The sequence below is a fragment of the Salmo trutta genome, chromosome 14 (genome assembly GCF_901001165.1).
Source record: "Salmo trutta chromosome 14, fSalTru1.1, whole genome shotgun sequence".
Classification (NCBI taxonomy): Eukaryota; Metazoa; Chordata; class Actinopteri; order Salmoniformes; family Salmonidae; genus Salmo; species Salmo trutta.
The window spans coordinates 13,782,314-13,806,178 of NC_042970.1; the positions used below are offsets into that span (position 1 = coordinate 13,782,314).

Below are 23,865 nucleotides of genomic sequence, written 5' to 3' on the forward strand. Positions count from 1 at the left end.
AATTGATATATATAACCATGTAATAAAGAAAATGTTATAAAGCACAGACGCTGCAAGACTTTCCGGATCATAGAGAGGCTGGCTGCTATCAAATGTTCTAGTTATAGCATCCTGTCATGTCATACCATTTGTCTAGAAGGCAACTTCCCTCACCGCGCTGCGCTTAATTGAATTGAGGACATTTTCCAGTAACACCAACTGCTTCATTAAAAGCGTGCAGAATCAAAATGTTTATATTTTCACAAATTAACTATAAAAAGTCAATAAGAAAGAAAGTGTTGTTGACACATCCGTCCATTTAGTCGGTCGAGTGGACTGATTTTGTATGAGAGGAGCCTATGCGCACGATAGAGAGAGAGAGAGAGAGAGAGAGATTGTGGAGTCTGACTCATGTCCATCACCCACTTTTCTAGTCATCATCACAGTCATGAGGTAGGTGTGAATATCATCCTGAAGGCTGCGAAATTAATCTGTGCTGTCTGTCCAAACCGCAGGTGCATCAAGATGCAGGTGTGGTTTAAAGAACCGACTTTAAGGTTTTAGTGAATTTCATCAACACGTTTACGGTCGTTCAACGCATCGATATCCACATCTCGTGTTCCTCTATGCTTGTTTCGCTCATTCGCACAGAGGTCCTTTGTCAATGCGTCTTTCAATTTCTGTAGCTTTTCCCCAGAGGAGTTATTTTGCTGGAGGATCGCGCATTGAAATTGTTTAGATCTTTCCTTGTTTGGAGGTAAGTGATAAAGAAAGCTTAGAAGATGCACCTGATGAGTTGTCTATATTTGTTTTTGATGTGCTGGTCTGTTTTTTTTTCTCTTACTTCTACAAGTAGCCTAACGTGGTGTTGATCATCGTAATGAGAATGTTAAAGCAGCAATACTATTTTACTTATGCATCAAAATACTGAATTGTATTCGACTAACGTTAGGGCATACACTCCTTTCGAGATTTATTCTTTAAAAAAAAGAGGAGCTATAAATAGGCAGAGGTAAACTTGACTTTCTATCATTTGACATCATTTTTCTTCACATTAACGTTATCCTTAAATCTGATACAGACCTAGCGATATGGCACTTCTAACTCAACAGGTCTCTCTCTATTCTGGAGAGACCACTTCTATTTTCCATAGATGTTTAACAGAGCTTCCTAAAGAGGCTTCACATTATCCTCTCTTTCTTAAACCTTCTGTTCAGTGAGCTCTGGAAATGACAGGGAATTTGACCGCCTGCTTAGAGCTCTTGTGATGTTGGTGTTCTGGCAGAGGGATTGTCATTATAGTCCTTGCATCCATCTCCATCTATGAATTCCAGAGTGGATACATTTCCTTTTATAACACCACACCAAGTGGTGGGGCTACTGTTGGGATGAAAAACAGAGTCAGGGTTGTGACTCCCAACAGTCATGAGAACACAGAAGACTAGCATCAGCGATGTAACCTATCATCAAATATTTGTTTGAGTTCTTTAGAAGGCATTAGGCTCTTTGGTTTATGATGTAAATACTTTAATACTATGATTTGTTATAGTAGCTTATAGTGCAAACCACCTACCATGCAACCACCTTATCATGGAAATGCTTTATTCATGAGTTACTGATTTTGTGTTGTCTGTTTCTCTGCTCAAGATGACAGGTCATTTTAAGGCAAGCGGGAAACCAGAGTGAGTCGCCATGGCGGCAGGAGTGGCTGCATGGCTTCCCTTCGCCCGGGCAGCAGCTATTGGCTGGATGCCTGTGGCCAACTGCCCCATGCCTATCGCTCCTAGAGACCACACAAAGAGACATGATGAGCTGATCATCCTGAACGTGAGTGGACGACGCTTCCAGACCTGGACGACCACACTGGACCGCTACCCAGACACCCTGCTGGGCAGCTCAGAGAAACAGTTTTTTTACGATGAGGAGACCAAAGAGTATTTTTTCGACCGGGACCCAGACTCCTTCCGTAGCATTCTCAACTTCTATCGGACGGGCAAGTTGCACTATCCACGCTATGAGTGCATCTCGGCCTACGACGAAGAGTTAACCTTCTTCGGCATCATCCCGGAGATCATCGGTGACTGCTGCTACGAAGAGTACAAGGATCGGAAGCGGGAGAATGCTGAACGTCTCCAGGACGACCAGGATGACAACAAGGACTGCAAGCTGCCCAACATGACATACAGAGAGACCATGTGGAGGGCCTTTGAGAACCCTCACACCTCCACCATGGCCCTGGTGTTCTACTACGTCACCGGCTTCTTCATTGCCATCTCAGTCCTCACCAACGTGATAGAGACCGTTCCGTGCGGTGCCACGCCTTCCCAGAAGGACATGCCATGTGGTGAGCGCTACACCGTAGCCTTCTTCTGCATGGACACGGCCTGCGTCCTCATCTTCACCATAGAGTACCTCATGAGACTGTTTGCCGCACCCAGCCGCTACCAATTCATGCGCAGCGTGATGAGCGTCATCGACGTGGTGGCCATTTTTCCCTACTACATCGGCCTGGTGATGACAGACAACGAGGATGTGAGCGGAGCCTTCGTCACGCTCCGTGTGTTCCGTGTGTTCCGCATCTTCAAGTTCTCCCGCCACTCGCAGGGCCTCAGGATCCTGGGGTACACGCTGAAGAGCTGCGCCTCGGAGCTGGGCTTCCTCCTCTTCTCCCTCACAATGGCCATCATCATCTTCGCCACCGTCATGTTTTACGCAGAGAAGGGGTCGTCGTCGACCAAGTTCACCAGCATCCCAGCCTCCTTCTGGTACACCATTGTCACAATGACCACGTTGGGGTATGTCCTCCTTCTGTCGATATCTCTTTCTTACCTTTTCTCATCCCTATCTCTCGCTTCTCTCTCCCTCTCTTTCTCTCCAGTTTTAGTTCTCTCTCCCTCCACTCGTGTGGTCCATAAAATGTGTGTCTTCTCCATTGGAATAATGCCCCCAAGAGAATTCAAGATGGTGCCCAAATAATATCTTCAAATCAGGAGCTCTCCAAAAACCTTACTTGGCATCCTAAAAAGTAAAGAAAGAAAATCCTCCAAAGTTGAATCCAAACAATAACTATGTTCCAAAAGTGCTTTAATTAGTTATACAACTATAATTAAACGGTTGATTACTAGATTTGACCTGATGCTAAAATGCTTGCCTGTGTTTTACAAAAAATGTAATACCTCAGGCTATTGTTTTGATGTATTTTTGTAATGGGTGTCCTGGATACTGTATGTGTTCTGCTGTTATGGAATATGGATAAAAGCCAACAGCACTGTGCTAAATTTGAAGTTGAAGCATGAAACGCCTTCAATAGACTAGTGGGTGAATGAGGTATGAGGCTGCTGCCAGTGTGAGTGGTTGGAGGGGTACCACCACTACATTCACCTACTGTACCAGGCCTACCAGTATAAACACTCATGACATAAAGTGTTTACCTTACTGCAGGCTGGCCGAATACAGACATATAGTAGCTGCTGGGACAGTGTGTGTGTGTGTGTGTGTGTGTGTGTGTGTGTGTGTGTGTGTGTGTGTGTGTGTGTGTGTGTGTGTGTGTGTGTGTGTGTGTGTGTGTGTGTGGTGTGTGTGTGTGTGCATGCGGGTGCATGTTTACCTGAATGTAGTAGTAGTGAGAGATGTGTGTTCCCATGTTGTCTTCATCTAATGGGTGTTTTGCGTCTATTGTCATTTCTATAATTTCCTTAATCTGCCAGTAATCACGGTTTACTCTGGAACACATAGTCCCAAAAAACAATACTTGTAATAATATTTAGGATCTTGAATGCCGGTGAAATTTGTATTTGTTATAATGAAAATAACTGCACATTATTTTCAATGTTTTCAAGAACCGTCTACAGGTACTTATGAAGATTTCATACTTTTTAAAACTTTATTTTCCTCTTTTTATACTTTGTCTCTTTCTGCCAACTTCTCATTGGGCTCTGTCCATCTCCACATTGTGTTAGTCATTGGGCTCTGTCCATCTCCACATTGTGTTAGTCATTGGGCTCTGTCCATCTCCACAATGTGTTAGTCATTGGGCTCTGTCCATCTCCACATTGTGTTAGTCATTGGGCTCTGTCCATCTCCACATTGTGTTAGTCATTGGGCTCTGTCCATCTCCACAATGTGTTAGTCATTGGGCTCTGTCCATCTCCACATTGTGTTAGTCATTGGGCTCTGTCCATCTCTACATTGTGTTAGTCACTGGGCTCTGTCCATCTCCACATTGTGTTAGTCATTGGGCTCTGTCCATCTCCACATCGTGTTAGTCATTGTGCTCTGTCCATCTCCACATTGTGTTAGTCATTGGACTCTGTCCATCTCCACATCGTGTTAGTCATTGGGCTCTGTCCATCTCTACATTGTGTTAGTCATTGGGCTCTGTCCATCTCCACATTGTGTTAGTCATTGGACTCTGTCCATCTCCACATTGTGTTAGTCATTGGACTCTGTCCATCTCCACATTGTGTTAGTCATTGGGCTCTGTCCATCTCTACATCGTGTTAGTCATTGGACTCTGTCCATCTCTACATTGTGTTAGTCATTGGGCTCTGTCCATCTCTACATCGTGTTAGTCATTGGGCTCTGTCCATCTCCACATTGTGTTAGTCATTGGGCTCTGTCCATCTCTACATCGTGTTAGTCATTGGGCTCTGTCCATCTCCACATTGTGTTAGTCATTGGGCTCTGTCCATCTCTACATCGTGTTAGTCATTGGGCTCTGTCCATCTCCACAATGTGTTAGTAATTGGGCTCTGTCCATCTCCACATTGTGTTAGTCATTGGGCTCTGTCCATCTCTACATCGTGTTAGTCATTGGACTCTGTCCATCTCCACATTGTGTTAGTCATTGGGCTCTGTCCATCTCCACATTGTGTTAGTCATTGGGCTCTGTCCATCTCTACATTGTGTTAGTCATTGGGCTCTGTCCATCTCTACATTGTGTTAGTCATTGGGCTCTGTCCATCTCTACATCGTGTTAGTCATTGGGCTCTGTCCATCTCTACATTGTGTTAGTCATTGGGCTCTGTCCATCTCCACATCGTGTTAGTCATTGTGCTCTGTCCATCTCCACATTGTGTTAGTCATTGGACTCTGTCCATCTCCACATCGTGTTAACATTGGGCTCTGTCCATCTCTACATTGTGTTAGTCATTGGGCTCTGTCCATCTCCACATTGTGTTAGTCATTGGACTCTGTCCATCTCCACATTGTGTTAGTCATTGGACTCTGTCCATCTCCACATTGTGTTAGTAATTGGGCTCTGTCCATCTCTACATCGTGTTAGTCATTGGACTCTGTCCATCTCTACATTGTGTTAGTCATTGGGCTCTGTCCATCTCTACATCGTGTTAGTCATTGGACTCTGTCCATCTCCACATTGTGTTAGTCATTGGGCTCTGTCCATCTCTACATTGTGTTAGTCATTGGACTCTGTCCATCTCCACATTGTGTTAGTCATTGGGCTCTGTCCATCTCTACATCGTGTTAGTCATTGGGCTCTGTCCATCTCCACAATGTGTTAGTAATTGGGCTCTGTCCATCTCCACATTGTGTTAGTCATTGGGCTCTGTCCATCTCTACATCGTGTTAGTCATTGGACTCTGTCCATCTCCACATTGTGTTAGTCATTGGGCTCTGTCCATCTCCACATTGTGTTAGTCATTGGGCTCTGTCCATCTCTACATTGTGTTAGTCATTGGGCTCTGTCCATCTCTACATTGTGTTAGTCATTGGGCTCTGTCCATCTCTACATCGTGTTAGTCATTGGGCTCTGTCCATCTCTACATTGTGTTAGTCATTGGGCTCTGTCCATCTCTACATTGTGTTAGTCATTGGGCTCTGTCCATCTCCACATTGTGTTAGTCATTGGGCTCTGTCCATCTCTACATCGTGTTAGTCATTGGGCTCTGTCCATCTCCACATTGTGTTAGTCATTGGGCTCTGTCCATCTCTACATTGTGTTAGTCATTGGGCTCTGTCCATCTCTACATCGTGTTAGTCATTGGGCTCTGTCCATCTCTACATTGTGTTAGTCATTGGGCTCTGTCCATCTCTACATCGTGTTAGTCATTGGGCTCTGTCCATCTCCACAATGTGTTAGTAATTGGGCTCTGTCCATCTCCACATTGTGTTAGTCATTGGGCTCTGTCCATCTCTACATCGTGTTAGTCATTGGACTCTGTCCATCTCCACATTGTGTTAGTCATTGGGCTCTGTCCATCTCTACATTGTGTTAGTCATTGGACTCTGTCCATCTCCACATTGTGTTAGTCATTGGGCTCTGTCCATCTCTACATCGTGTTAGTCATTGGGCTCTGTCCATCTCCACAATGTGTTAGTAATTGGGCTCTGTCCATCTCCACATTGTGTTAGTCATTGGGCTCTGTCCATCTCTACATCGTGTTAGTCATTGGACTCTGTCCATCTCCACATTGTGTTAGTCATTGGGCTCTGTCCATCTCCACATTGTGTTAGTCATTGGGCTCTGTCCATCTCTACATTGTGTTAGTCATTGGGCTCTGTCCATCTCTACATTGTGTTAGTCATTGGGCTCTGTCCATCTCTACATCGTGTTAGTCATTGGGCTCTGTCCATCTCTACATTGTGTTAGTCATTGGGCTCTGTCCATCTCTACATTGTGTTAGTCATTGGGCTCTGTCCATCTCCACATTGTGTTAGTCATTGGGCTCTGTCCATCTCTACATCGTGTTAGTCATTGGGCTCTGTCCATCTCCACATTGTGTTAGTCATTGGGCTCTGTCCATCTCTACATTGTGTTAGTCATTGGGCTCTGTCCATCTCTACATCGTGTTAGTCATTGGGCTCTGTCCATCTCTACATTGTGTTAGTCATTGGGCTCTGTCCATCTCTACATCGTGTAAGTCATTGGGCTCTGTCCATCTCTACATCGTGTTAGTCATTGGACTCTGTCCATCTCTACATTGTGTTAGTCATTGGGCTCTGTCCATCTCTACATTGTGTTAGTCATTGGGCTCTGTCCATCTCTACATTGTGTTAGTCATTGGGCTCTGTCCATCTCTACATTGTGTTAGTCATTGGGCTCTGTCCATCTCTACATTGTGTTAGTCATTGGGCTCTGTCCATCTCTACATTGTGTTAGTCATTGGGCTCTGTCCATCTCTACATCGTGTTAGTCATTGGGCTCTGTCCATCTCTACATTGTGTTAGTCATTGGGCTCTGTCCATCTCTACATTGTGTTAGTCATTGGGCTCTGTCCATCTCTACATTGTGTTAGTCATTGGGCTCTGTCCATCTCCACATTGTGTTAGTCATTGGGCTCTGTCCATCTCCACATTGTGTTAGTCATTGGGCTCTGTCCATCTCTACATTGTGTTAGTCATTGGGCTCTGTCCATCTCTACATTGTGTTAGTCATTGGGCTCTGTCCATCTCTACATTGTGTTAGTCATTGGACTCTGTCCATCTCTACATTGTGTTAGTCATTGGGCTCTGTCCATCTCTACATTGTGTTTGTCATTGGGCTCTGTCCATCTCTACATTGTGTTAGTCATTGGGCTCTGTCCATCTCTACATTGTGTTAGTCATTGGGCTCTGTCCATCTCTACATTGTGTTAGTCATTGGGCTCTGTCCATCTCTACATTGTGTTAGTCATTGGGCTCTGTCCATCTCTACATTGTGTTAGTCATTGGGCTCTGTCCATCTCTACATTGTGTTAGTCATTGGGCTCTGTCCATCTCCACATTGTGTTAGTCATTGGGCTCTGTCCATCTCCACATTGTGTTAGTCATTGGGCTCTGTCCATCTCTACATTGTGTTAGTCATTGGGCTCTGTCCATCTCTACATTGTGTTAGTCATTGGGCTCTGTCCATCTCTACATTGTGTTAGTCATTGGGCTCTGTCCATCTCCACATTGTGTTAGTCATTGGGTTCTGTCCATCTCTACATTGTGTTAGTCCTTGGGCTCTGTCCATCTCTACATCGTGTTAGTCATTGGGCTCTGTCCATCTCTACATTGTGTTAGTCATTGGGCTCTGTCCATCTCTACATTGTGTAAGTCATTGGGCTCTGTCCATCTCTACATTGTGTAAGTCATTGGGCTCTGTCCATCTCTACATCGTGTTAGTCATTGGACTCTGTCCATCTCTACATTGTGTTAGTCATTGGGCTCTGTCCATCTCTACATTGTGTTAGTCATTGGGCTCTGTCCATCTCTACATTGTGTTAGTCATTGGGCTCTGTCCATCTCTACATTGTGTTAGTCATTGGGCTCTGTCCATCTCTACATTGTGTTAGTCATTGGGCTCTGTCCATCTCTACATTGTGTTAGTCATTGGGCTCTGTCCATCTCCACATTGTGTTAGTCATTGGGCTCTGTCCATCTCCACATTGTGTTAGTCATTGGGCTCTGTCCATCTCCACATTGTGTTAGTCATTGGGCTCTGTCCATCTCTACATTGTGTTAGTCATTGGGCTCTGTCCATCTCTACATTGTGTTAGTCATTGGGCTCTGTCCATCTCTACATTGTGTTAGTCATTGGGCTCTGTCCATCTCTACATTGTGTTAGTCATTGGGCTCTGTCCATCTCTACATTGTGTTAGTCATTGGGCTCTGTCCATCTCTACATTGTGTTAGTCATTGGACTCTGTCCATCTCTACATTGTGTTAGTCATTGGGCTCTGTCCATCTCTACATTGTGTTAGTCATTGACAATGACCTCTAATGTCTTACTGGTAGACCGGTGCTGTTCTGATTCTTCACTGGTCAGCTAATAAAGTGACCTTGACGCTTATTTCGCCAAGCAGCTAGGAAGTCTCTCCAGAAAATAGTGCCAGTAGAGACATTTATTTTGCAGAAGCAGCCGCTACTCTTCCTGTGGCCAAAAAAAACAAAACATGACAAGTAATAAAACACTGATACACTGATAGACAAGGACAGTCACACAAATTTGAAATACATCGATATGCAAACAATACAACAACAAAAATAATGCGTGTTTGTGTGTGTGTGTGTGTGTGTGTGTGTGTGTGTGTGTGTGTGTGTGTGTGTGTGTGTGTGTGTGTGTGTGTGTGTGTGTGTGTCCGCCATTCCATGAGTTTTTTTAAAGGTAATTTTGCTGTTTATTTGAGTAGTTGGAGATGGGAGTTCCATGCGATCATGGCTCTGTATAAAACTCTGCGTTGCCGTGAACTCGTTTTGGATGTCTTGTGTGGTATGTATGGGTGTCTGAGCTGAATTTTATTTGATTATGTAGACAATCTGGAATTTCTCGTAAAACCTAGAAGAGAGGCAGCTAATCTCTTGCCAACCCTCATCCAGGAAAGACAAGGTATGCATGCTGTTGATGTTAGTTCTGTATGTGCGGTTAAGGGCAAAGCGTGCTTCTCTGTTTTGAGCCAGCTGCAGCTTTTCTAGGTCTTTCTTTGCTGCACTTGACCATATTAGTGGACAGTTATCAAGATGGGACAAGACCAGAGCCTGAACAACTGGTACAGTTGATTTTTGTGTCAGAAACACAGAACATATTTTTATAACTGACACCCAGTTCAGGCTTGGTTTTCTACAAACCCACCTGCTGCTTTATCTTGGATTGACATGGTTGTTGACCTTGAGATTTCGCACTCTAATTACAGAGTGTCCTTCATTTCTATCGCTTAGTTTAGCTTTGGGTTAAGGTTAAACCTTTTGTCAAAATCTTGAAAAGCTAAATAACTGGGATACATGGGTATTTGGGTTGCATTTTCAACATGTCTGTCTAATAAATCAATTTGTTCTATAATATAATAATATGAATAACCCCAATCTTCTATAATTTACTGTAAGTGTGGGTAAAGCTTCTCGTTATTACAGAATGGGATCACCACAGAAACTCAGTAGTCAGTCAGCCATCTTCTTCCAACACAGCGTTTCTAAAGCCTGTCACTTTGCTCACCTGCTGAAGGGGCATATGCTCAGGTGATGAGGTCACCCATTTCCCATCTGTCTCTTTATGTAAGAACTATGGGTGCAAACCAAGCAACCGTCTCTGACCCAAACATATTTTACCAGCAAATCTTCCCATTTAGGTGTTCAGATTAAAGCTTTTGTGGACGTAGAGATAGTGTTATCTTTTTTATTTATTTCCCTTATGTTTTAGTAGGTGTTTTGTTTAATGGGACCTTACAATATAAATACATATACAGAGAATGTATGCTGTTTTTCTCTTTGCAAGCTATAATTAGGGCCTAAAAATCTGTATAATGGAGTACTAAACCTCATCGGCATAACATCAGCTGTGATTATGCAGTATATGTGTGGTAAATATTCCTCCCCATCCCAACTCTATTATCAATACCAGAAATACCTTTACCTGTGTGACGCTATTAATGAATTGCTTTCCATGTCAATGGATCCAGATTGTCTATTAAAGAAGCAATTTGGGTGTGTACTTGTGTGTACGTGAGAGAGAGAGAGAGAGAGAGAGAGAGAGAGAGAGAGAGAGAGAGAGAGAGAGAGAGAGAGAGATGAGGGCTCTGTTCTACAGGGTGTGAACGGAACCATACATCACTGAGTAGGAAAGGTCCCAGACTGGTTAATAATGCATTGTGTTTTGTCATAGAATATAGTAGCTGTAACATCTCTTCAAAAACATACAGTATATATGTCACTAATAACCTCTCTGACACCATTATTGGAAGATCTAGAGGGGGATTTACTTCACTGTGTGAATACCATATTTACAAACCAGACTGCCTATAATCCTAGGTTATTCATTTGTTACAAGACTGTTCAATCTCGTCTCTCAGTCTGGCCCTCCATTTTCCTAGACTGTGAAGAAGTTAGAATACATCTTTAACCTTCCTCACTCTTAACCCCCTCCAAGGGCAGATCCTCCCCCTTCCATCCCAGACCCTCCACATTCAGCAATAAACCTGTCAGTTCTGTGAACAGCCACCTACATCTATGCAACCCTTTTTTTGCAACCACTTTTGAACCTGTCTCCTCTCTTTGGCCGACTGCTCCCATCCCCCATTCCTGTCAGAGAGCAGACAGTGCAGCCTGGGTAATTGGGTGTACAGGGGGCTGGAGATGGGGGAATCACACCTTGGCCACAGAGGAACAGGACTGTTCAATTAAACTCAGGTAGTTGATAATCACACCGTGGCTACAGAGGAACAGGACTGTTCAATTAAACTCAGGTAGTTGATAATCACACCTTGGCTACAGAGGACCAGGACTGTTCAATTAAACTCAGGTAGTTGATAATCACACCTTGGCCACAGAGGAACAGGACTGTTCAATTAAACTCAGGTGACTGATAATCACACCTTGGCCACAGAGGAACAGGACTGTTCAATTAAACTCAGGTAGTTGATAATCACACCTTGGCCACAGAGGAACAGGACTGTTCAATTAAACTCAGGTGACTGATAATCACACCTTGGCTACAGAGGAACAGGACTGTTCAATTAAACTCAGGTGACTGATAATCACACCTTGGCCACAGGGGAACAGGGCTATTTCAATCAAACTCAGGTGACTGATAATCACACCTTGGCTACAGAGGAACAGGGCTATTTCAATCAAACTCAGGTGGCTGATAATCACACCTTGGCTACAGAGGAACAGGGCTATTTCAATCAAACTCAGGTGGCTGATAATCACACCTTGGCCACAGAGGAACAGGACTGTTCAATTAAACTCAGGTAGTTGATAATCACAGCTTGGCTACAGAGGAACAGGGCTATTTCAATCAAACTCAGGTGGCTGATAAAAGGATCTCCATTGAATCACAGCAGGAGCCGCTCCCAGCTACTTCACCTGCTGGATAGATACCCAGCGTTTGGCAGCCAGCAGCAGCAGTGGGACTGGACCCAAAAGATTGATGGGGATGGAGGAAGCCCTTTCTATCTCCCCTCTCTCCCATCCCCAAGTGGTTCCTAGGGGGGAAGGTGGCTATTTTAGGTTCATCAACAGTGTGATATCTGTTTAAAAATGCAATATGCTGATGGACCCACTAGTGTAGTAGGGAGCAGTCATTTTACCTGAGCAACTACAAGGCGCAGGCAGGCCAGGCACAAGAGCTTTACTGGGTTGTGTCATTGACTCCCCAAAATATTTAACCCAAAATGGAGTTGTATATTAATAACGAGGTGTGATGTGAACTGTAGTATGACTCCAGTGTTATAATTAGTCTGATTCTCCCAGTTGTAAAGTCCTAAACCAACGTATTCTGTGGCAGAGCAGCAGAAGTGAGAGGAATGTTGTTATGCATGTAGGTCATGTTCCCGTCTGCCTTAATCACTGGCTATATATAAGCTGCTTCAGAGAGACATTTAGCCCTCTCTCCTGTGTTAGGACCGTCATTCTAAGACATTTAAAGATTGGACTGGATGGTGCTGGATGCCAGAGAGAGAGAGGACGAGAGAGAGGTAAAGGTAGAGAGAGAAAGAGAGAGAGAGAGGTAAAGGGATTGAAAGAGAGAGAGAGTGGAACACTTACAGCATGTGCCGTGTGAACATCGCAGAGGCCCAAATTGTTATTGTGAGGCCCCTAACCAAGGAGGGGTCTAAAAGAGGCCAAACACACACACACACAAACTTTCTTACCTCTGTGTTTTCCAAAACAAGTCTTAGTAACACCCAGTGTATCTTTCACTCCAGTCTCCTTTTCACCTCATTTGTGACCCACTGCCTCGATTCGATCTTATGTAGCAACATTTGAAATTGTATATTTTTTTTTACATTGGATAAAAGTAGCAACTCAGAGCTACAAAATGCTAGATCATACACTGCCGTTGAGGAACAATGGGAAAGTAATTCTGCTTTGAAAGTTGATCAATTTGTAATCCCACTTTTGAGAAAATGACCCTTGAATGTTTTGGTACACCTACTGGAGAGCTCTTCTTGTCTACATCATCCTTGGCCAACAGTATATTCTAATCTGACTTTGAAAGTGTCCAGAAAAGATAATTATGTGAAAGAAATGTTATAACCACCCTGCAGCCACATCTATCTAAGTGGATGGGTCACTATTGTTTAAACATGTACACATGTTCATGAAATACAATAGATGGCCATAATGACCCCCAGACACACCTGGCTAACTTGATGGGTCATGTAATCATTCTCTTGCGAAGTGGAGTCTTTTGTTTAGGCATGTAGCTAGCTATCAGGCTAACCATAATCCCAACCCATAGCTACAGTACAAGCGGATTGTTGTAGCTATCCACTATGCATGAAATGCTGGAGTATGAATCTGCAGGTAAATAAAGCTAACCAACTAGGTTCAATGTTAGCTAGCTAACTAACATTATGCTATAACTAGCAATGCAATTGGCTTTCTAAGATACAAATAATATTACTACACCGATCATACACGTAGCATCAACTTGCGCGCCAGCCAGCTAAAATTCACTAGCTAGCTAACAGTACGTTTTAACTTGCAATGAAAACAGCTTTGTAACAAAATTTGAAACATATAATATCTGAAAATGTAGCGAGACTCTAACCGTATACATGTATGAACGCTTCATTGCAGAGTGTATTTGCCGTTTGGTTTGTAGCTAGCTACAGCTTGTTTGGCCCGTTGTTGTGTCAAGTCACTCCGGTTCACACTGACCGTGTGCAGAAAGTAGTCCATCACAACTGTTTCCCACTGATCTTTGTTGATAGTGCCTGCCCAATTCTTGGCAGCAATGTCGTTGAGAGCAGTAGCAACACTTTTGCCGATCTCCATGGTTAACATTAATTCTTTCAAAAAATCTGTGATAGCAAGGATTATCTACTGTACACATACATATACAGAAGCGTGATACATGGCAGACCAATCCGAACTCATCTTTCAGCATTTCCAGCTTATCCATTATCTCAGCCAATCATGGCTAGCGGGAAGGGTCCATCTTTTTCCGTGGCTAAACCAACTAGGCCCAAAAAAATATTTTGATATATATTTTGTTAACTGTTCAAATGGCTCTCCTGTGAAGTATCGATGTGCGACAAGCGTCGAGCTACTTGAAATGGGTAACATTTATCACCCGATTTATTTAACAAAAAAAATAGATTTTGTAAAAGAATAAAAATAATTACCCTTTAATAAAATGTACTGTCTTTATATGTGGGATATCGCAGGAAAAGTTACAAAATCACTGGAGGACGACTTTAAACCTGTTAGGGACAGACGTTCCGCTAGCGTTCCGCTAGCGTGGCGCGAAATACAAATACCTCAAAAATGCTATAACTTCAATTTCTCAAACATATGACTATTTTACACCATTTTAAAGACAAGACTTTCCTTTATCTAACCACATTGTCCGATTTCAAAAAGGCTTTACAGCGAAAGCAAAACATTAGATTATGTCAGGAGAGTACCCTCCCAAAAATAATCACACAGCCATTTTCAAAGCAAGCATATATGTCACAAAAACCAAAACCACAGCTAAATGCAGCACTAACCTTTGATGAACTTCATCAGATGACACTCCTAGGACATTGTTATACAATACATGCATGTTTTGTTCAATCAAGTTCATATTTATATCCAAAACCAGCTTTTTACATTAGCATGCTTCCGGTGAATTTACTAAATTACTCGCGATAAACGTTGACAAAAAACATAACAATTATTTTAAGAATTATAGATACAGAACTCCTTTATGCAATCGCGGTGTCAGATTTTAAAATAGCTTTTCGGCGAAAGCACATTTTGCAATATTCTGAGTACATAACCCGGCCATCATGGCTAGCTAATTTGACACCCACCAAGTTTGGCCCTCACCAAACTCAGATTTACTATAAGAAAAATTGGATTACCTTTGCTGTTCTTCGTCAGAATGCACTCCCAGGACTTCTACTTCAACAAAAAATGTTGTTTTGGTTCGAAATAATCCAGAGTTATATTGAAGTAGCTCCGTTTTGTTCGTGCGTTGAGGTCACTATCCGAAGGGTGACGCGCGGGCGCATTTCATGACAAAAAAATTCAAAATATTCCATTACCGTACTTCGAAGCATGTCGAACGCTGTTTAAAATCAATTTTTATGCAATTATTCTCGTAAAATAGCGATAATATTCAGACCGGGCGATGTTGTATTCATTCAAACACTGAAAGAAAAACATGGAGTCGTCTCATGCATGCACGCTCCAGTGTCATTGTTCTCAGCAGGACCACTCACAAAAACTCCTGCTGTTTTTCGCCCAGAGACTGGAGAGCTCTCATTCCACTTTCTGGCGCCTTCTGAGAGCCAATGAAAGCCTTAGAAAATGTCACGTTACAGCAGAGATGCTGTATTTTTGATAGAGATGCCCTAGAAGGAGAACAAATTGTCAGACAGGGCACTTCCTGTATAGAATCTTCTCAGGTTTTGGCCTGCCATATGAGTTCTGTTATACTCACAGACACCATTCAAACAGTTTTAGAAACTTTAGAGTGTTTTCTATCCAAATCTACTAATTATATGCATATTCTAGTTTCTGTTCTAATCTAGTTAGTAACCAGATTCAATCGGGTACGTTTTTTATCCGGCCGTGAAAATACTAACCCCTATCTCAAACAGGTTAAAGAGTGGCTTTTTCCACCAGAGACGAGTGGCTTGCTGCATCTGTCAGGCTCCCCGACTGTGTTCTATGTCGCTCATGAAAAAATTAAAAATGCAAATTTGGTTACTTGACTTTTTTTACCATTGATCCCCATGGCACTGTGCCACTGAGCTGAGTGAACGTGACAGACATTAGCCAGGGGTGGGGAAAGAAAACCAATAACCTCATGGTTAGTTATGATGAATGCCAATATGGCTTCCTTTCTCTAAGACTCGATCAGTCTCCCACTCTTCACTGTCAGTCTTTCTGAGAACTTTACCAGCATGTCACAGAACAAGCCACAAACTACCACCATTTTGGAACGTTGAATGTGTTTGATTGACTGCTGTCTCTGCACATTTATCAAGTCATATACTTAAATAATTTACAATAATTGATGATATTGTTGGGTGTTGGATTATTATTTCACCAGGAGAAAACTAGGGAATGAATGAAGATTCATCAAAAGTAATGAGTGAGTGGAAATAGAAGCCTGGAGGTGTGGATTGGTCAAAGGCAATCTGTCAATGGCTTTATTTCTTTCATGTCTTCATGAACGACATGGTGTACTGTACATTATTGGTGAATAATTCAGTGTATCGGCAGCTAGATGTAACACAAGTGAAATGCACAGTTACATGTTTTATAAGCACTAGGTGGAAGTTTCACCCTCATCTTCAAAGCTAAGTTATCTTCAATGGCAACCTAACTTCAAAATGGAATTAATGGTGCGTTTTGCTGCCCTACAGCCTCGCTGATCAGAATGAGCGAGCCTAGTAGGAAATAAAAATGATGCCCTTTATCTGGCTAAGAAACTTGGAACCAATTTCCCAACACAGCCCTCTTTAATTGGGACCTTTCTAATGATAGCTGTGGAATTTAATTTAGCTCTGTCGGAGATTCATTTAGCACCTAAACTCATTTAAAAGTAATTATACTAACTCTTCTAGCCGTGGAAGCCAAAATAATGGGCAACTGGGCTTTTTATACATGACCCTAAGCATCATGGAATGTTAATTGCTTAATTAACTCAGGAACCACACCTGTGTGGATGCACCTGCTTTCAATATATTTTGTATCCCTCATCAGAGAGGAAGAGGAAGAGAGAGGCCCAACGTGGCAGAAAATCTGTCTCCCTCCAGCAGGTGGCAATTGTTTTGTTGTTTCGCCCACCAAGCAAGGAGTTTTTGTATGGGGGCCAATGAGAGAGTGTCAAATTTGATCAACAAAAAAATGTATGTCTTATTTGCTTGGTGAGGTTTATTTTATCGAATAGAAGTTTCGTAATGCTTAAGTTGGTACGAGTTTACTGATATAAGTATGACACGTAACATCCCGGAAACCTTAAGAAAAAACACTTTATATTGGAGTTGTCTCGAGGTGGCTATGCATATTCATGGTTTGAAGCTAGTAGCATAGCATCTCTCGCCATTCAATACAGGCAGTTGCCGTCAACAATCTGCATTGAATATTCAAAAAAGGATTACTGTAATGAGCTGTATCCACCAATCCAAAGAAAGGATAGGCGGGAGCGAGAAAGCCCACCGTGCCGCTTTGTGGATAACGACACCCATTGTTAGGGCTGAGAGACATGTATCTTGTCAGTATATCCATAATCTTTGCCCTCATTTAATCAAGTGTTTCCTTTATTTTGGCAGTTACCTATACTTCACAAAGGTGCCTGTGGTACCAACATGCTACTGTACATGGTAAAAGCACCAGCAGGCTCCATCGGTTTACAGTGTCTGGTCCTGAGCCATGAGTCTGTGAGAGATGAGACAGGGTTAATGTATTCTAGGGAGTTTTTCCTAGCCACAGTGCTTCTACATCTGCATTGCTTGATGTTTGGGGTTTTAGGTTGGTTTTCTCAATAGCACTTTGTGACATTGGCTGAGATAAAAGGGGCTTCATAAATACATTTGATTGATTGATTGATTCAGATTGTTGCGTGAGGTAATGTGGGCTTACTTTGGGTTGTTGGGCCAGAGACAGATAGATGTGCAGACGTTCAGTGGGAATGAATGTAAGATCAGCTGAGCTCTCACTGTAGACACTTCAAATCAAGAATTAAATCAAATTTAATTTGTCACATGCACCAAATACAACAGGTGTAGAACTTACAGTAAAATGCTTACAAGCCCTTAACCAACAATACAGTTTTAAGAAAAATAAGTCTTAAGTAAAAAATAGAAAATAAAAAATCAAAACATGTAAGTAACAAGTGATTAAAGAGCAGCAGTAAAATAACAATAGTGAGGCTGTATACAGGGGGTAACGGTAAAGAGTCACTGTGCGGGGCACATTGACATTGTTGGCTTGGTGAGACAGACATAGGTCATGTCAGCGTCTGGGAGGAAGGAGGGAGTTGACTGGACTGGAAACAGCCAGGCAGTGGCCAATTATATTTCTCTTCAGTCAGTTCAAAAATATTAATTGGAATTCAATAAATTAAATTTATCAATTCAAAATCAACCAATAATTGTTCTGTGTGGACTGTTCAATTTATGACAAAATTCTTTGAGTTGAAATGGAATTGACTCCAACCCTGATCCTCTCAAGATGTTGACATTATAGCATAATAGCACGCTTTCCCCAAAATAGGCAGACTCATTTTTATTTTTGCCTTATCTTTCCTAACACCTGGCAAGTGTTGGCCCATGGGTCAACTAGGGGACAGCTAGGGGTCAGACAGGGGTCAGTCTGAATGAACCTTCAGGTTTCATTAAAGCATTGTTGTCAGGTAAACTAAAATAAACTAGATGTTTTGTTGTTTATAGTATGTCTGTATATGTTAGTGATACTGTCTGTATAATGTTAGTGAGACCTACAATATCAATGTGAAGTGGACTGATTGTCCTGGTAACTGTTGGGTCTCTTTCCGTGTCTCAGGGCCAAATAATAATTTGAATCGCATGCACAGCACACATATTTGTACACGTTTTGTGATAATTTTTTAATTTATGATTTCACTCTCAGATAGATTAAATTCATATTCAACACAGCACACTCGATGAAGCAAAATTAATCTTGCAACAGCCAGCATCTTGAAGTGAACAAATATGCACTGCTATACACTAGGGCTATTTTCATATTCCCCTGTGGATTTAACTGCATAATTGTAATGCATTTAATGTTTATTCATAAATCTAATTTACAAGCTTTTTAATACAGTTCTCATCTCTCCCAAGGGTACGTTACATGGAAATGGTTGTTCCATTCCACTGAAGGGGATTGTAGTGTGTGCAGTTTACTTACTGCTTCTCTGCTCAGTCTTGTTTTTGTTTACCTCTGCCTCTGGTGCATATTCCTACCTAACGCTATTATATGCTGGCATGTTTATTTATGGTGAGCTTATGGCTTTCCATTAACATCATAAATACAGCCGGAGAGTGGAAGTCAGAAGTCAAATCAAATCAAATCAAATTGTATTTGTGACATGCGCCAAATGCAACACCTTACAGTGAAATGCTTTCTTACAAGCCTTTAACCAGCTGTGCTCTGGACACCATATGTGAACTGATTGCCCCCCATCTATCTTCAGAGCTCGTGCTGCTAGTTGACCTAAACTGGGACATGCTTAACACCCCAGCCATCCTACAATCTAAGCTTGATGCCCTCAATCTCACACAAATGATCAATTAACCTACCAGGTACCACCCCAAAGCCGTAAACACAGGAACCCTCATAGATATCATCCTAACCAACTTGCCCTCTAAATACACCTCTGCTGTTTTCAACCAAGATCTCAGCGATCACTGCCTCATTGCCTGCATCCGTAATGGGTCAGCGGTCAAACGACCTCCACTCATCACTGTCAAACACTCCCTGAAACACTTCAGTGAGCAGGCCTTTCTAATCGACCTGGCCCGGGTATCCTGGAAGGATATTGACCTCATCCCTTCAGTAGAGGATGCCTGGTTATTTTTTTTAATGCCTTCCTCACCATCTTAAATAAGCATGCCCCATTCAAGAAATTTAGAACCAGGAACAGATATGGCCATTGGTTCTCTCCAGACCTGACTGCCCTTAACCAACACAAAAACATCCTGTGGCGTTCTGCAATAGCATCGAACATCCCCCGTGATAGGAAACTTTTCAGAGAATTTAGAAACCAATATACACAGGCAGTTAGAAAAGCCAAGGCTAGCTTTTTCAAGCAGAAATTTACTTCCTGCAACACAAACTCAAAAAAGTTCTGGGACACTGTAAAGTCCTTGGAGAATAGGAACACCTCCTCCCAGCTGCCCACTGCACTGAGGATAGGAAACTCTGTCACCACCGACAAATCCACTGTAATTGAGTATTTCAATAAGCATTTTTCTACGGCTGGCCATGCTTTCCACCTGGCTACCCCTACCCCGGTCAACAGCACTGCACCCCCCGCAACAACTCGCCCAAGCCTTCCCCATTTCTCCTTCTCCCAAATCCAGTCAGCTGATGTTCGAAAGAGCTGTAAAATCTGGACCCCTACAAATCAGCCGGGCTAGACAATCTAGACCATTTCTTTCTAAAATTATCTGCAGAAATTGTTGCAACCCCTATTACTAGCCTGTTCAACCTCTCTTTCGTGTCGTCTGAGATTCCCAAAGATTGGAAAGCAGCTGCGGTCATCCCTCTCTTCAAAGGGGGTGGACTCTCTTGACCCAAACTGCTACAGACCTATATCTATCCTACCCTGCCTTTCTAAAGTCTTCGAAAGCCAAGTCAACAAACAGATTACCGACCATTTCGAATCCCGCCGCACCTTCTCTGCTATGCAATCTGGTTTCAGAGCTGGTCATGGGTGCACCTCAGCCACGCTCAAGGTCCTAAACGATATCTTAACCGCCATCGATAAGAAACAATACTGTGCAGCCGTATTCATTGACCAGGCCAAGGATTTCGTCTCTGTCAATCACCACATCCTCATCGGCAGACTCAATAGCCTTGGTTTCTCAAATGATTGCCTCGCCTGGTTCACCAACTACTTCTCTGATAGAGTTCAGTGTGTCAAATCGGAGGGCCTGTTGTCCAGGCCTCTGGCAGTCTCTATGGGGTGCCACAGGGTTCAATTCTTGGGCCGGCTCTTTTCTCTGTATACATCAATGATGTCGCTCTTGCTGCTGGTGAGTCTCTGATCCACCTCTACACAGACGACACCATTCTGTATACTTCTGGCCCTTCTTTGGACACTGTGTTAACTACCCTCCAGACGAGCTTCAATGCCATACAACTCTCCTTCCGTGGCCTCCAACTGCTTTTAAATGCAAGTAAAACTAAATGCGTGCTCTTCAATCGATCGCTGCCCGCACCCGCCCGCCCGTCCAGCATCACTTCTCTGGACGGTTCTGACTTAGAATATGTAGACAACTACAAATACCTAGAAGTCTGGTTAGACTGTAAACTCTCCTTCCAGACTCACATCAAACATCTCCAATCCAAAGTTAAATCTAGAATTGGCTTCCTATTTTGCAACAAAGCATCCTTCACTCATGCTGCCAAACATACCCTCATAAAACTGACCATCCTACCGATCCTTGACTTCGGCGATGTCATTTACAAAATAGCCTCCAATACCCTACTCAATAAATTGGATGCAGTCTATCACAGTGCCATCCGTTTGGTCACCAGAGCCCCATATACTACCCACCACTGCGACCTGTACGCTCTCGTTGGCTGGCCTTCGCTTCATACTCGTCGCCAAACACATTGGCTCCAGGTCATCTACAAGACCCTTCTAGGTAAAGTCCCCCCTTATCTCCGCTCACTGGTCACCATAGCAGCACCCACCTGTAGCACGCGCTCCAGCAGGTATATCTCTCTGGTCACCCCTAAAACCAACTCCTCCTTTGGTCGTCTCTCCTTCCAGTTCTCTGCTGCCAATGACTGGAATGAACTACAAAAATCTCTGAAACTGGAAACACTTATCTCCCTCACTAGCTTTAAGCACCAGTTATCAGAGCAGCTCCCAGATCACTGCACCTGTACATAGCCCATCTATAATTTAGCCCAAACTACTACCTCTTCCCCTACTGTATTTATTTATTTTATTTATTATTTTGCTCCTTTGCACCATATTATTTATATTTTAACTTTGAACTTTCTTCAAATTATAATTCTACTATTCCAGTGTTTTACTTGCTATACTTTATTTACTTTGCCACCATGGCCTTTTTTTGCCTTTACCTCCCTTTACCTCCCGTATCCCTTATCTCACATCATTTGCTCACATTGTATATAGTCTTATTTTTGTCTACTGTATCATTGATTGTATGTTGTTTTACTCCATGTGTAACTCTTGTGTTTTTGTATGTTGTCGAACTGCTTTGCTTTATCTTGGCCAGGTCGCAATTGTAAATGAGAACTTGTTCTCAACTTGCCTACCTGGTTAAATAAAGGTGAAATAAATAAATAAAAAAATGTGTGGAAGCCAGGAGTTGCTAAATTTGTTTATGTTAATTAACGGTCAATTCCCGGGAGACTGACAGTTATTTCCTTGACAATCACCGGCTGACAAAATGTCATGACCTCCAAAGCCCTATCCATGGCTATTGCAATTCAAGTTGTTTACAAACTTGTTGGATGAGAGCTTGTAGGAAAATGTCAGGTCACCTCTCAACAACAAGTATTGTAGATGGTGATAGAAGTCTGATGCCTTCACACATGCACTGAGAGAAAGCGATATAAACATGAAGATCAGCATTTACATCACATAGGCCGGTTTCTCCCTTCCAGACCACATGAGCACACAATCTGCCACCTCAGTATTCACCACTTTACCTTGAAGTGAATCAATAGTGTTGTTAGTGTACTGTATATGCCAATTATGTTGATATTTCCAGTATGACACTGTTACCCTTGCGTCTCTGAAGATCACTGAGCCTCTCCAGCTTCCTTCCAGCTTCCTCCGGAAGATACTGCCTGGTTACTTTGTTCGTCAAAACACAGTCCTGTGAAGACACTGTAACAATACTGCTAGCTAGCACCAGGCAGCTAATAGGTGTCTGGCAGGATAGACATGGTTGGGGAACTTTGTGCTGAATTTCCACACAACATATAAGGAGAAGAGACATTTAGCTCCCATCATTTATTTGATTTTTCATCCCTGTTGACATTTTTCTATATCGTAAGACAGGGGTCCCCAACTGGTGGCCACCGGGCCGAATTTGGCCCACGGGTGATTTTATTTCCCCCCCCCCCCCCCCCCCCCCAAAGATTTCTGAGCAATGTATTTTCGGGAAATCTGTTCAAATCAATTTGTATTTGTCACGTACACGTGTTTAGCAGATGTTATTGCAGGTCTAGCGAAATGCTTGTGTTTCTAGCTCCAACAGTGCAGTACTATCAAACAAGTAATATCTAACATTTTCACAACAATACACACTAATCTAAAGTAAAGGAATGGAATTAAGAATAAATACATATTTGGACGAGCAATGTCAGAGCGGCATAGACTAAGATACGGTAGAATAGAATATAATAGAGTATGTACATATGAGATGAGTAATGCAAAATATGTAAACATTATTAAAGTGACAAGTGTTCCATTATTAAAGTGGCTAGTGAATTCAAGTCTATGTACAGTATATAGGGCAGCATACTCTAATGTGCTAGTGATGGCTATTTAACAGTCTGATGGCATTGAGATAGAAGCTGTTTTTCATTCTCTCTGTACCATCTATGAAGCACCTGTACTGACCTCACCTTCTGGATGATGGTGGGGTGAACAGGCAGTGGCTCGGGTGGTTGTTGTCCTTGATGATCTTTTTGGCCTTCCTATGACATCGGGTGCTGTAAGTGTCCTGGAGGGCAGGTAGTTTGCCCCTGGTGATGCGTTGGGCAGACCGCACCACCCAGTTTCCATACCAGGCGGTGATACAGCCCGACAGGATGCTCTCAATTGTGCATCTGTAAAAGTTTGTGATGGTTTCTTCAGCCTCCTGAGGTTGAAGAGGCGCAGGTGATCACTCTGCTGTTTCCTGAAGTCCACGATCAGCTCCTTTGTTTTGTTGACATTGAGTGAGAGGTTATTTTCCTGGCACCAGACTCCCAGGGCCCTCACCTCCTCCATGTAGACTGTCTCGTCATTGTTGGTAATCAGGCCTACTACTGTTGTGTCGTCTGCAAACTTGATGATTGAGTTGGAGGCGTGCGTGGCCATGCAGTCATGGTTGAACAGGGAGTACAGGAGGGGGCTAAACATTCACCCTTGTGGGGTCCCACTGTTGATTATCAGCAGAGTGGATGTGTTGTTTCCTACCTTCACTACCTGAGGGTGGGGTTCAGACCCAGGGCTTCAAGCTTCAAGCATGTGGGGACAGCAGACTAGGAATGGGAGAGATTGAATATGTCCGTAATCACTCCAGCCAGCTA

At 42.9% G+C, this 23,865-nt stretch overlaps 1 protein-coding gene across 2 annotated transcripts in view; it reads left to right on the plus strand.

Annotated features, from left to right (window-relative positions):
* Positions 1-368: 368 nt before the first annotated feature.
* The window catches only part of LOC115207439 (potassium voltage-gated channel subfamily D member 3-like), a 132,176-nt gene continuing 108,679 nt past the window's right edge, over positions 369-23,865 (plus strand). Inside the window, exons 1-2 of one of the 2 annotated variants that reach the window (XM_029774512.1) lie at positions 369-432; positions 1,627-2,774. In XM_029774512.1, coding sequence (XP_029630372.1) covers positions 1,672-2,774 — 1,103 coding nt within the window. In that variant the 5' untranslated portion in view covers positions 369-432; positions 1,627-1,671. Of the gene's footprint in view, positions 737-1,626; positions 2,775-23,865 lie in introns of both variants that reach the window. The other variant, XM_029774511.1, reaches the window with a different exon arrangement.